The sequence below is a fragment of the Balaenoptera ricei genome, chromosome 8 (genome assembly GCF_028023285.1).
Source record: "Balaenoptera ricei isolate mBalRic1 chromosome 8, mBalRic1.hap2, whole genome shotgun sequence".
Classification (NCBI taxonomy): Eukaryota; Metazoa; Chordata; class Mammalia; order Artiodactyla; family Balaenopteridae; genus Balaenoptera; species Balaenoptera ricei.
In genome coordinates, this window is record NC_082646.1 from 62,379,665 (window position 1) to 62,391,084 (window position 11,420).

At 57.2% G+C, this 11,420-nt stretch overlaps 1 protein-coding gene across 6 annotated transcripts in view; it reads left to right on the forward strand.

Annotated features, from left to right (window-relative positions):
- ARAP1 (ArfGAP with RhoGAP domain, ankyrin repeat and PH domain 1) overlaps positions 1–9,350 on the forward strand; it is a 62,976-nt gene extending 53,626 nt beyond the window's left edge. For 4 of the 6 annotated variants that reach the window (XM_059930868.1, XM_059930863.1, XM_059930865.1 and 1 more), the window contains 8 exons: positions 1,110–1,223; positions 1,477–1,622; positions 2,159–2,191; positions 5,824–5,906; positions 6,693–6,743; positions 6,914–6,977; positions 8,362–8,511; positions 8,763–9,350. In XM_059930868.1, the coding sequence (XP_059786851.1) occupies positions 1,110–1,223; positions 1,477–1,622; positions 2,159–2,191; positions 5,824–5,906; positions 6,693–6,743; positions 6,914–6,977; positions 8,362–8,511; positions 8,763–8,780 (659 nt within the window). In that variant the 3' untranslated portion in view covers positions 8,781–9,350. The remainder of the gene's footprint in view (positions 1–1,109; positions 1,224–1,476; positions 1,623–2,158; positions 2,192–5,823; positions 5,907–6,692; positions 6,744–6,913; positions 6,978–8,361; positions 8,512–8,762) is intronic. The other 2 variants (XM_059930866.1, XM_059930867.1) reach the window with 1 other exon arrangement.
- Positions 9,351–11,420: the final 2,070 nt, after the last annotated feature.

Here is an 11,420-nt window from a genome sequence, read left to right on the forward strand (position 1 = left end):
AACGCACAACTACAGCAGTGTTAACTGCTGTGAAGGAAAGGGCCACAATGCCACCAGAGCTTTTTTAAAATTTTTATTATTCATTTATTTATTTATTTTTGCTGCATTGGGTCTTTGTTGCTGCACGGGCTTTCTCTAGTTGTGGTGGGCGGTGAGCGGGGGGCTACTCTTCTTTGCGGTGCACGGGCTCCTCATTGCGGTGGCTTTTCTTTCTCGCGGAGCACGGGCTCTAGAGCGCAGGCTCAGTAGTTGTGGCGCACGGGCTCAGTTGCTCTGCGGCATATGGGATCTTCCCAGACCAGGGATCAAACCCGTGTCTCCTGCATTGGCAGGTGGATTCTTAACCACTGCGCCACTAGGGAAGTCCGTCAGCAGAGCGTATAACAGGGTTTTTGGCTTTGGAGTCCCTGGGTTAGGAGGTTAAGGAAGAGTAGGGGTTCCTTGGTGAAGAAGAGGGGAAAGTACTTCGAGGCAGTGGGAACAGCATGGGCAAAGGCCCTGTGGTGGCTAGGGACACCATCCTTTCAAGGAGCTTAAGATAAGGGCAGTGAGAGGTTGTGGCATGGGATGGGGCTGGAGATAGAGGCGGAGGCCTCCCTCAGGGCCTGACAACAATGCAAGTCCATTGAAGGGTTAGTGGTTGGGAGCTTGAAAAGATTGCTCCTTAACTGCTGGGTAGAGAGACGTGGGGAGAGGGGATGAGAGCACACAGCAGAGACTGCTTCAGAGGCCACAATATTGGTCCAAGAAGATGGGATCATGGGCCAGGGTGGCTGCAAGGAGATGGACAGAAGCAGAGAGATTCGACACATGGAGGCTGAGAGGGAGGAGGGTTTGTTTCTGGCTTGGGTGGCCTGGGGGGTGGTGCCGGTTTCCCTGATGAGGACACACAGGGAATATCACCGGCTTGGTTTTGGACATGTTGGGTTGGAGCAGGTTTGGTCCCGGCCACATGTGTTGGGTGTGGGAGGTGGTCAGGGCAGCGATGTGGCGCTAGGAGGCAGAGGGAGTGGATGGTGCCCTTGGGCACGTAGGTGATGTGTGTCCGTGGGCCAGCCCTCAGTGCTGTCAGGCCAAGTGGCCCTGGTGACGGTGTGCCCTCTCCCCAGAGCGCCCCCTGCACTTTGCGGAGAAGGTGCTGCCCATCCTGCATGGGCTGGGCACGGACAGCTACCTGGTGGTGAAGAAGCACCAGTCCATGGAGGCCATGCTGCTGTACCTAGGTAGGTGGTGTCCCTGGATGGGTGGTGCCTACAGGGTTGGGCAACCTGGTGGTGGGTCCCTCCATCCAGAGCTGGGGCGAGATCTGGTGGCGCCAGGCAGGAACAGCTCAGGCAGAGGGCGCCAGATGGGCAGGCCTCTTCGGAGGCTGGGGCAGGATGGAGCAGTTTCCTTCATCCTGGGACCCTGCCCTGGGTGTCTGTGTCTGTGGGCAGGGGGTTGGTGCAGCCTGTGCCCACTCCACTCCTCCCCCAGCCAGCCATGTGGGCGAAACCAAGCACGGCATGATGAAGTTCCGAGAGGACCGCAGCCTCCTGGGCCTGGGCCTGCCCTCAGGTGGCTTCCACGATCGCTACTTCATCCTCAACAGCAGCTGCCTGCGGCTCTACAAGGAGGTCCGGGTACGTGATCCTGCTGGGTCCTGCCCCGAGGTGGGCACCTGCACCCGAGTGTGCTCAGACACCCGAGCACAAGTGTCCCCCTGGGCCTAACAATGGGAGCATCCCCATCGCGGGGTCTTGGGGTGGCACAGCAGTTGGGGGGAGCTGTGGACTCTCAGAGACCCTCCTGCTGTGGCTCTCGGTGATCACATGGCTTTGCCCTGGAGCCCTACTAGGCCCTGGTACCATCACATCAGGCGTGTGCTGCTCACCTGTGCCTGGTCATGGCACCCACAAGAACATGCTACGTGGTGACAGCCCCAAGTTGTGGCCTGTGCATGCCTTGTTGCTTTATAGGCCATACCCCATCCCGGCCCACTCCATGCCCATGCTGTCCACATGCCGGGCGTCCTCCCAGACCAGACGCCATCTCCGTCCTAGCACTGCCCCCGCTGCCCCAGCATACAAGCCACATCCCGCCATGCACCACTACACACACTGTCCTAGCTCTGGACCTGGGCCTCCTTCTTCCGTAACCCTGATCCTCTATCAAACAGAGCCAGAGGCCATGGAGCGGGGCCCCTGAGACCGTGAGTAGCTGTGGGTCAACTGCCAGCTGCCTTACACCTCCTGGGGGCCAAGTGAGCCTAGTGGGAGCATGGGGACACAGCCAGAGCTCCTGGCCGTCTCCAGGCATGGTTTCCCGGCCTCCACCCTAGGGCTTGTGGCCTAGGCTCCTTCTCTTCATCCCCAACCCTACCCCAGAGTCCTTCCCCCAAGATAAGGTCCCCCATCAGTGCGATGCTCTAGACTTTTCCAAAAGATTCAGGGTGGAGGCTGTGGAGCCAGTTAATGGAAGCCCCTAGGTTTGAATTAGAGCTCTGATCTTCACCTCCTGTCACCCCTGGAACCACCCTCTTTCCAGCCCTGGAGAGAGTTCCAGGGCTATTAGAATGTCCTTGCTACTGCCCTTATCTTGAAACGCAAGAGCAGGACTACAGAGGCTTGTGGTGTATTCCCCAGCTGTAGTAGCCTCCCGAGCTGGTCGCCAGCCTTTGTTTGCACACCCTGGGAGAGGGGAGTTCGTCCTCTCCTCCCTTGGTGCTGCTCTATCCCTAGAATGATACTGAGTATCACTGTTCAGGTTCAGCTGAGATCTGCTTCCCATGACACCCCTGTGGATCCCAGCTGTGCCTTGGGTGCCACAGAGTATAGACGCTCTGCAGAGACAGGCAACAGAAACATGTTTCTAAGCCCAGGGGTCCAGCCTGAGCTCCTACCAGCGTCTCCCGCCCTTTCTGCCCCTTGCGTCTCCTGAGGATGTCTGGACAGACCTGGCTGCCGTGGGAGCCCAGCAGATAGAGCAGGACCCTCACCTCCCTCTCTTTGCACATTATACCTCTATTAATGCAGCCTGGGCTCCTGCTGACCCTTGTGGGGAATGCCTCGTCTTCTCTCCTTTGCCTCCCTCTGTGATCACATCCTTACTTCTGGGCCCATCCACCCCTCCAGTCAGTTTCCCTTGGTTCTGGATGCTATTTCCCTGGCCCTCTCCCTCTAGGGGTGCTTAGCCCCTTGGAATAGAACCAGACCATCAATGTGGGCAGGGAGGAGGGAGAATGGCTGAGGCACCTGGAAAAGCAGCTGCTGGTCCCTTGACATGGAGGAGAGGAGGCAGCAGAGCTAGAAAGAAGCAGATCTAATGTTTATCGAACCAGGCTTGGTGCCCAGCCTTTCACATACTGGGACATGTAATCTCACTACTGTCCTGTGTGGAAGAGTATTGTCCCTTTTTCACAGGTGAGAAAGCAGGCTTCAGGTGACTTGCCCAGGGCCATCTCTAGCCTGGGACTCGAACCCAGATTTGTTAGCCTCAAAGCTTCAGCTTTTTATTCCTTGAAATACAGGAATCAAGGCCTCATAGCAAAGGCTGGTCAGCGCAGGGCTAGATGGTGCTCTCCCCAGTGGCAGCCAGCACCTGGTCTCACAGGAGCCCTGGGAAGGTGTGTTTTGGCTACTGAGGTGTTGGTGATTCTGATATTTGCTAGCTTATGGGGCAACAGGACAGAAGATTTGGAATTGGGACAGTCCCTGGCAGTTCAGGCTATGTGAACTCCCAAGCCTCGTCCTGGAGTCTCCCTGGTTAAAGACCCTGAGGCCCCTGGGAAAAGCACAGTCTAGAAAGATCTTGGTTCCAGCAGAGGTCTTTGAGCGTCAAGGAGTGAACTTCATTCCCTGCCAGTGACCTTATACCTCGGAGATGCTGCCAACATGAGCTGTTTGATCAGAAATGAAGATTACATTGACTGACGCTCCCCTTGCCCCCCAAAGTCCCCCTCAACCTTCTTGTCTTGGCCATGCTCACATCATAAGCCTGCCATGTACACGCCACACGCACCAGTACCTGAGGAAGTAGCGGCCTGAGGGTTGTTTTTTCTGATTCTGAAGGAGCCACAGCCTGGCTTGACCGCCTCCATTCCCTTAATCCTCTCCACGCCCTGACTGCAACCACTGTTCCTGTCACACGCCTGGGCCGGCTCCGCCCACTCTGGATTCACTTTACTCCTTGCTTTTAGTTCTCTTCCCCTCACACCCACAGCCCGACTTCTTCCAAGCCCACTGTCTGCTTTTCATTCCCTCAGCCTGATTCCTTCTGTACCTGCAGCTCAGTTTCCCCCACATCCTTTCTCCTATCGTGCTCCGAGCTGGATGTTGTCCACGCCTGCAGCCTAACTTCTTTTACGGCCTCTGTCTCAGTCTTTCCATTCCCGCTGCCTGGTTTCTTCCAACTGCAGTCTGATTTCTTCAGTGCTCTCAGCCTTTTGTCTTCCCTGTTTGCATGCAGGCCTCTTCTTTCTTGTATTCTCCCTAGACGTTGTTTCTCCCATATCAGCAGCCTGATTTCCTTATCTCTGCCCAGTTTCCTCCCTGCCTGCAGCCCTGATCATCCTGTGCCCGCGGCTCACCTTGTTCTGGCCCTCTTGGGCACATAGCCGTTGTCCTGCTATGTGCAGGAGATGTGGGGCTCCCCCATCAGGGGCTTGGTCCTTAGGAGGACTGGGGGTGAAAGCAGAGTAAAGGTTCCTAATAAGCCCTTCTTAAACTATACCCCCTGTGATAGCACCGAAGTCTCCACTGATTCCCTAGGCAGCCCATCCTGTTGTGACCTCACAGGGAAGTCCACCAATTCCCGAAATTCTCCATCTCCCTGGCCATCCCCTAGTCATCCCCTAGTCCCCTCTTTTTGTTCCTGCTGAGGAGCCATGCCTGGGGGTGGCTGGGAGCAATGGTGGGGAACAGTAGAGGTGGCTCAATCTTTGGCCCCCAGTTTCGGTTGTGAGTCCCCCTGTCCTGCCATCCACCCTGGTGTCCCTGTTGGCACCAGGGGTGCCTGGTGGGGGCAGGGTTTCAAGCAAGTGGCTCCCAGAGCAGGAGGAAGGCTCATTAGCTTGACCTCCAACCCACTTCTTCACTGGAGGTCATTGCTCCCATCCCCCTGCCTCTGAGCCAGCCTGCTCCTTCCAAGCCCAGACCCATCTGCAGAGGCGGGGACCAGAGATGAGCATGTCAGTGATCTGGTGCCCCTCCCCAATACATTGGTCTGTCGCTTCCTGCCCTAGACCACTGGGAAGTTCTTCCCAGTGGTCTACCGAACGGCCATTCTGCTTCAGCTTGAGTCATTAGCCTTCACTTTGTGGAACCAAAGAGCCAGTAACTGCTCACCTCACAAGCCTTCTGTTCACACAGTCAACCCTGGAGCCTCCATGGGGCAGGGAAGGGTGAAGAATAAATAACCTGAGACAAACAGACAGCCGAGGCTCTCAGCTCCTGTACACTCATTCAGTTTGGTGCCAAAGGGTGATGTGCAATGTGCAGACTTGTCCCTTTGCAGACAATCTGGATCAGCCGATGATATTGATACAGATCAGTTCTCGATTTGCGGGGCAGCAGGGAGGGACTGGGAATCAACTGCTGTGGACATCCAGCTGCCTTGGGGACAAGGGTTGACTGTCTGATGCTGGGGCAGGGAGAGAGGCCTGGGGGCTCTGTTGAGCTAGATTGTGAGCAGGGAGGGCTTTGTCAGGAAGGCTTTCTGGAGGAGGGCTCCTGGGATGTAGAGGGGCTGGGGAGAGGGGGGAGGGAGGCACCCAGTTGGGAGATCTGCCCCAGTGCCCACCCTGACTGACTGAAGTTCCTGCTGCTTCTGCCCTCCCCCACCCAGAGTCACCGGCCTGAGAAGGAGTGGCCCGTCAGGAGTCTCAAAGTCTACCTGGGAGTGAAGAAGAAACTCCGGCCACCCACCTGGTGAGCTGGGGCTGGGGAGGTGGGTCCACAACTAGGGCCTGCGGGGCTCAGAACTGATGGGGGAGGCACAGCTGAGGGCTGTGAACTTGACAGGGGCTGGCTCATAGTTCTGAGGGTGTGGTCTCCCAGCCCAGCAGCAGCAGCAGCACCTGGAAACACATTAGAAACCCAAATTCTTGGGTACCACCCCAGACCTGCTAAATCATGTATTCTGGGGGTGGGGCCAGCAGTCTGTGCTGTCACAAGCCACCTAGGGGACTCTGATGCTTGCTCATGTTTAAGAACCATTGGCCTGGATTGAAATCCAGTTAGTCACTGACTAACTCTGGGACCTTTCTGTGCCTCACTTCCCACATCTGAGGAATGGGGAAAATAATGGCACGCCTGTTCCAAAGGGTGGTTGTATGGGTTTTTTTTCCTTCTTTTTTTAAGTGAAGTATAATTGATATGGTTGTACGTTTTAAAAGTTGAAAAGTGATGCATAGCCACTATTAACTGTTATTAACTGCAATCACTAGGCTGGGGTTTCTGGCATTCGCCTTTTACCCGCTGGCTGTGCCTGCTTCTCTCCGGGGGATAGGGCTGGGGGGTGGGGGAGCCAAGGCCCTGGGAGGCTGGCAGGGCTGTGAGAGGAAGAGACAGCGGCCGGGATGTGCTGTGCCCGCAGAAGGACTTGAACTCTGCCCCCAGCCCTGGCCCAGGCTTCTGGGCTCTGTCCTAGGCTCTCACCGGGGCTGTGAGGCCTCTCTGGGCTGTCAAGTGATCCCACCTGCCCCTTCTCTGCAGCTGGGGCTTCACGGTGGTGCACGAGACGGAGAAACACGAGAAGCAGCAGTGGTGAGTGAGGGCCCCAGGCCGAGGAGAGATGGTAGCATGTCCCCCTTGGTTGGGTCCCCTCACTGTCCAGATTTGGGCCCTGCCCCCGAGACCCTAGGCGGGGGAACAGGGTAGGGTATCCCTGCTCAGCCAGGCCCTGGCGGCATCCAGACCTGTGCCCCACCCTGTAGGTACCTGTGCTGTGAGACGCAGATGGAGCTCCGGGAGTGGTTCGCCACTTTCCTCTTCATGCAGGTACCAGGCGCGGGGTGTGGGGTGGGTCCCGGGAGGCCTCCATTACAGAGAAGGGGTATGAGTGCTTCTTCACTGTTCAGGCCACCGATTGCTTCAGGATGTTGAGTTGCTTTTAATCCACTTGTTCGTTCATTCTCACGTAAACCCTTCCTGGTACATGCTCTGGTCCAGCCCTGAGCCAGGCATGCTAGAGACAAAGGGTGCAGACCCCTGCCCTCGGGCACTCACTCCCCACGTGGAAAGGAAAACAGACCCAGAAGGAGCCTGTTAGAGCCCAGTGCTGTGGTGACAGAGGGAAGCCAGGGACCCTACCTCGTGGAGGTGGTGGGTGAGGTGCGGAAGGCAGCAGGGAGGAGGTATCGTGGAAGCTGAATCTTTGGGGACGAGGGAGCGTTCGCCAAGCAAAGGCGGGGGTGGGGCGGCTTCGAGGCAGAGGGAACAGTTTTGCACACAGGCGTAGCAGGATTGCCCGACAGGGTGTAAAGGGAGAAGCCAGGCATGCTAGAAGTTGGCACTGGAAATGAAGTTGGGAGTAAAATCTCAGTCTTGAAGGCCATGCCAAGGAAACTGAACTTGACCTAGTCGGCAGTTTGAAGGGAGAGTTTTAAGCAAGAGTGGTGCGCAGGGTTGAGTCTGAGTCTGAGAGTTCATTCTGGGTGCGGCGTGCAGGGGAGGATGGGCTGAAGGGCCGAGCCTGGAGGTGAGGAGCCCAGTGAGGTAGCTGCTGCAGTGGGCCAGGTGGGAACAGGCTGGGGAGGACTCGAAGCCAGAGCAGGGCTAGAGGGGTGGGTTGGACTTAAAATAGGTGTTTGTTTGTTTGTCTTTTGGCCCTGCGGCATGCGGGATCTTAGTTCCCTGACCAGGGATCGAACCCGTGCCCCATGCAGTGGGAGCACGAACTCTTAACCATTGGATCACCGAGGAAATCCCAAAACAGGTTTTTAAAATGAGAGCTCAGAATTGTTTGGGGAGAAGGGAGACAAAACTGTACCAGGGCTTGGGCTGAGCTCTTTTAGCCCTGAGCTTCCTGGTAGTCAAAGTCTAAAGGGAAACAGAGCAGATTCTAGAGTTTTCTTGGTTCCTGGTGAAAGGAAGCAGACATGTTCCTCTAGAACTGTTTTCCTGGCACTGCGTTCTTGGAGCGGTTTGTTTGTGGACCTGGAAGTGAGGGTTGTTGAGTAACGTAATTGGCTTGGTTTTGCCGGGGATACAGTCATGTTCTCCTAACAGCTGCTTCTCATATCGGCTCAGATCAAAGCTGAGGGTTTCACCTCAGATCATAGCTGGAGGCATTTCTGGGAAGGGTGGGTGGATCCGGAGCTGAGTGTCTAGGCCAGCGAACCGAGCCCAGGCCCCAACACCCCTCCTTTCCCCTGCTGCCCAGCACGACGGCCTGGTGTGGCCCTCAGAACCCTCGCGCGTGTCCCGGGCGGTGCCTGAGGTCCGGCTGGGCAGCGTTTCGCTGATCCCCCTGCGCGGCAGTGAGAATGAGATGCGCCGGAGCGTGGCTGCCTTTACTGCGGACCCCCTTTCTGTGAGTGGCTCTCCGTTCCTGTGGGCAGGCGGCTGGGGACCTGGCTGGAGCCTGCCTTCCACCTGACTCACCTCAGCTTCTCCTCTCTGAGTGCCCTCCGGCCCTGTCCCTCCGTCCTCAGTGGGAGTCCTGACAGGCCCCTTTGGTTCACCTGGTTCACGGGAGACCCCTCTCTGCTGGCCCCTGGCCCCTGCTCCCTGTGAGTCTTCACAACGTGCTCATGGAATCTGGACTTCTGTGCCTTCCCACAGCTCCTCCGAAACGTCTGATCGCAGGTGGGACTCTGCCACCGTGAAGCCTTCGTGGGCAGACACCCTCATGCCCTGCATGCCTGGTGTGAGCCAGCAGGGGGTGCATGAGGAAGCCGCATCCCCAGACCCCTCATCCTGACTGCAGCCTGGGGTTCCCTGGCCAGGACATGGGGGGCAGGCAGCAGGGTCTGCCTGAGGAGGAATCCCTTACCTGCTCTGTCCAGGTGCTCAGCTCTCCTGGCCTGGCCTGCTCCCCACCCGGGTCACACACCCTGAGTTTAAGGGGTTGGAGAGATGGGCATCAGTGAGTCACTCTGGCGGACTACCATCCTTTCAGAGGCTCAAGGCCCTGGGGCCCCCGCTGGAAGGGAGCCCACCCCTTTGCCACAGACTCCAGAACAGCTCTAAAGGAGCACTCAGCTGGGGTGGGGAGGGAGCTCTTGGGTAAATGTATACAGGGCTGAGAACTGGACTTGGGGGACTTTAGCCCCCCTTCTGGTCTGGGCTTACTGGGAGGGCCTAGGCTGCCCGGTGCCCCTTCCCCACTTTGGGGACCTTTTGATAATATAAATATATCTGTATATTTTATCCCCTGGTGCTGAGGTCTATGATTGGTTGGGGGTTTTGGATGTCCCAGGGTAAGAGGGGACAGGAGGACAGGCGGTCCAGAGGTGAGTGCCTTGGATCCTGAAGCTGGGGACCTGACCCTGCTGTCTCCAGGCCCTCAGCTGTTCAGATACTCTCCCCCTGCCCCAGACAGAGCCCCAGGCTGGCTCCAAGCTGTCCTCATTGTACTCCTGTGCAGCTGGCGTGGGGATTGGTGGTCCTGACTCTGACCAGGACAGACCCCAGCTAGACTGAGTCCCTCTCCCTGCTGCAGTCTGATTCTGAGCCAGGAGCTGGTTGTGTGGCACATGAGTGACTCAGGGTAGCTCGTCATCAGCCCTTCTAGAGACACAAGGTCACAGAGGGAGTGACAGGAGCTTTATTAAATTAGGAAGAAGGTCCTCAGGTTACCCTTGGCTCCTGTGCACACCCCTTCAGAGGTGCCCTGCCTTGGACCAGGAAGCTGCCGTCACTGGCCACTGCCTGGCCATCTCCAAGAAGACAAGACCCTGGCAAGTGGGGAGCGATAACGAGCCGTTCAGAGACGAATTTGGGACTCGCTGGGAAGGTGCCAGATACCACATTCCGCCTCTGCCTAGAGCCTCATTACCAGCCTCTCTCCAGGGGCCCAGCGGGCAGACAGGCTGACCTCCCAGCCTCAGCCTCAGCCACTGGAGCTGGGCAAAGTGGGTGGGGGGTGGGTCCCATGACTTCTCACTGATCCAGTTCAGTGGGGAGGCCTGGATGCAGGTGGCGGTCTTGGTGCCTGGACTCCAGGTTCCTTGTTCCTGTCTCTCGGGAAGGGGAGGTAGACACCAGACTGGAATGGGTTCTCTGGCCGGCTTCACAGTCTTGGACTAAGCCCCCCGAGTCTCCCACTTTTGTCCTGCCCTAGGTGGGCTGCTCCAGGCCAGGCTGACCATTCCACCTGCAGCCAGGAGAAAACCCTTGTTCAAGTGCTCAGGGGCTGGAATTCTTCCCTGGATCTGACCTTGGACTGACCAGCTAACCCTGAGGCCCGGAGAGGGGGTGGGTGAGACTGGAGGCGCTCCCCCGCTAGGCTGCCAAGTGTCACTTGCCCCAGCTCAGGGACAGGCTGCAATGACCGCATTGGGCCACCAGGGGGCAGCCACGGACAACTCAACATTGCTGGGTCCCAGAACAGGTTCTGGAGGGCCCCACGTCTTCTGTTGGAGTGTGGGGTGAGACCTGGCCCTCCCTGCCTTTGACCCCAGGGCTGGTGATACTCTGGAAGGCAGCACAATACAAGAAGTGCTTTGGACTCCCAGGCCGTTGGAACCCAAAGGAGAGAGGAAAGGCCTTTGTGGGTCAGTGCCTGTGTACTCTATGTACTGTCTCCTGGCAGAGGAAGAAAGGCCAGAGAAGGGAAGTGACTTGCCCAAGGTCACACAGCTCTTCTGAATCAGGGTTGAGGTCCATTTCCACTGCCCCATTTTGGGGTGTTCTCCTTCCTCCACTCCCTTCCTGATTCCAACTCTGCTGTCTCCTCTCATAAGTGGCCCCATTTGTCCCCTGGGGAAGGGGATCTGAACTGTCAAGAGTTAATGATGCTTAAAGTGCTTTTCCTGGGGATCAGGGATGACATCCCAACAGGAGTCTTTGGGGCCTCAACCTTAATGAATTATGGTAAAGACAACAGTGTTGAGTGGATTAGGGCAGGAGGCTCTGCTGGTCTTTGTCACAAAGATTTGTAGATATGGGGTCTCTTGGGACCCTGGGTGGTTTGTTCACATATTATTTGAGGTTGGTTTGAGGGGGATGGATAAAGAACCTGGAGCCAGACGTGCCGAGGTGTGGGCAGCAGCTCTTGGAGAGGGAGGAGGCTTCCTGGAGGAGGAGGTGCCCCTGAGTTGGCCCTGAAGACTGGAAGCCTTTCCAGCTGTACATGGTAAGGAGGGGGTGCAAGTTGGGGTGAGGGTGGGTTGAAGTGTTGGGGGAGGAGGACAGGGCTTCCAGGGTCAACCCAAGTCAGGGCCTAATGTCAGGGGAGCATGGGGAGGCCTGGGAGAGAAGGCTATGGCAAGTCAGAGC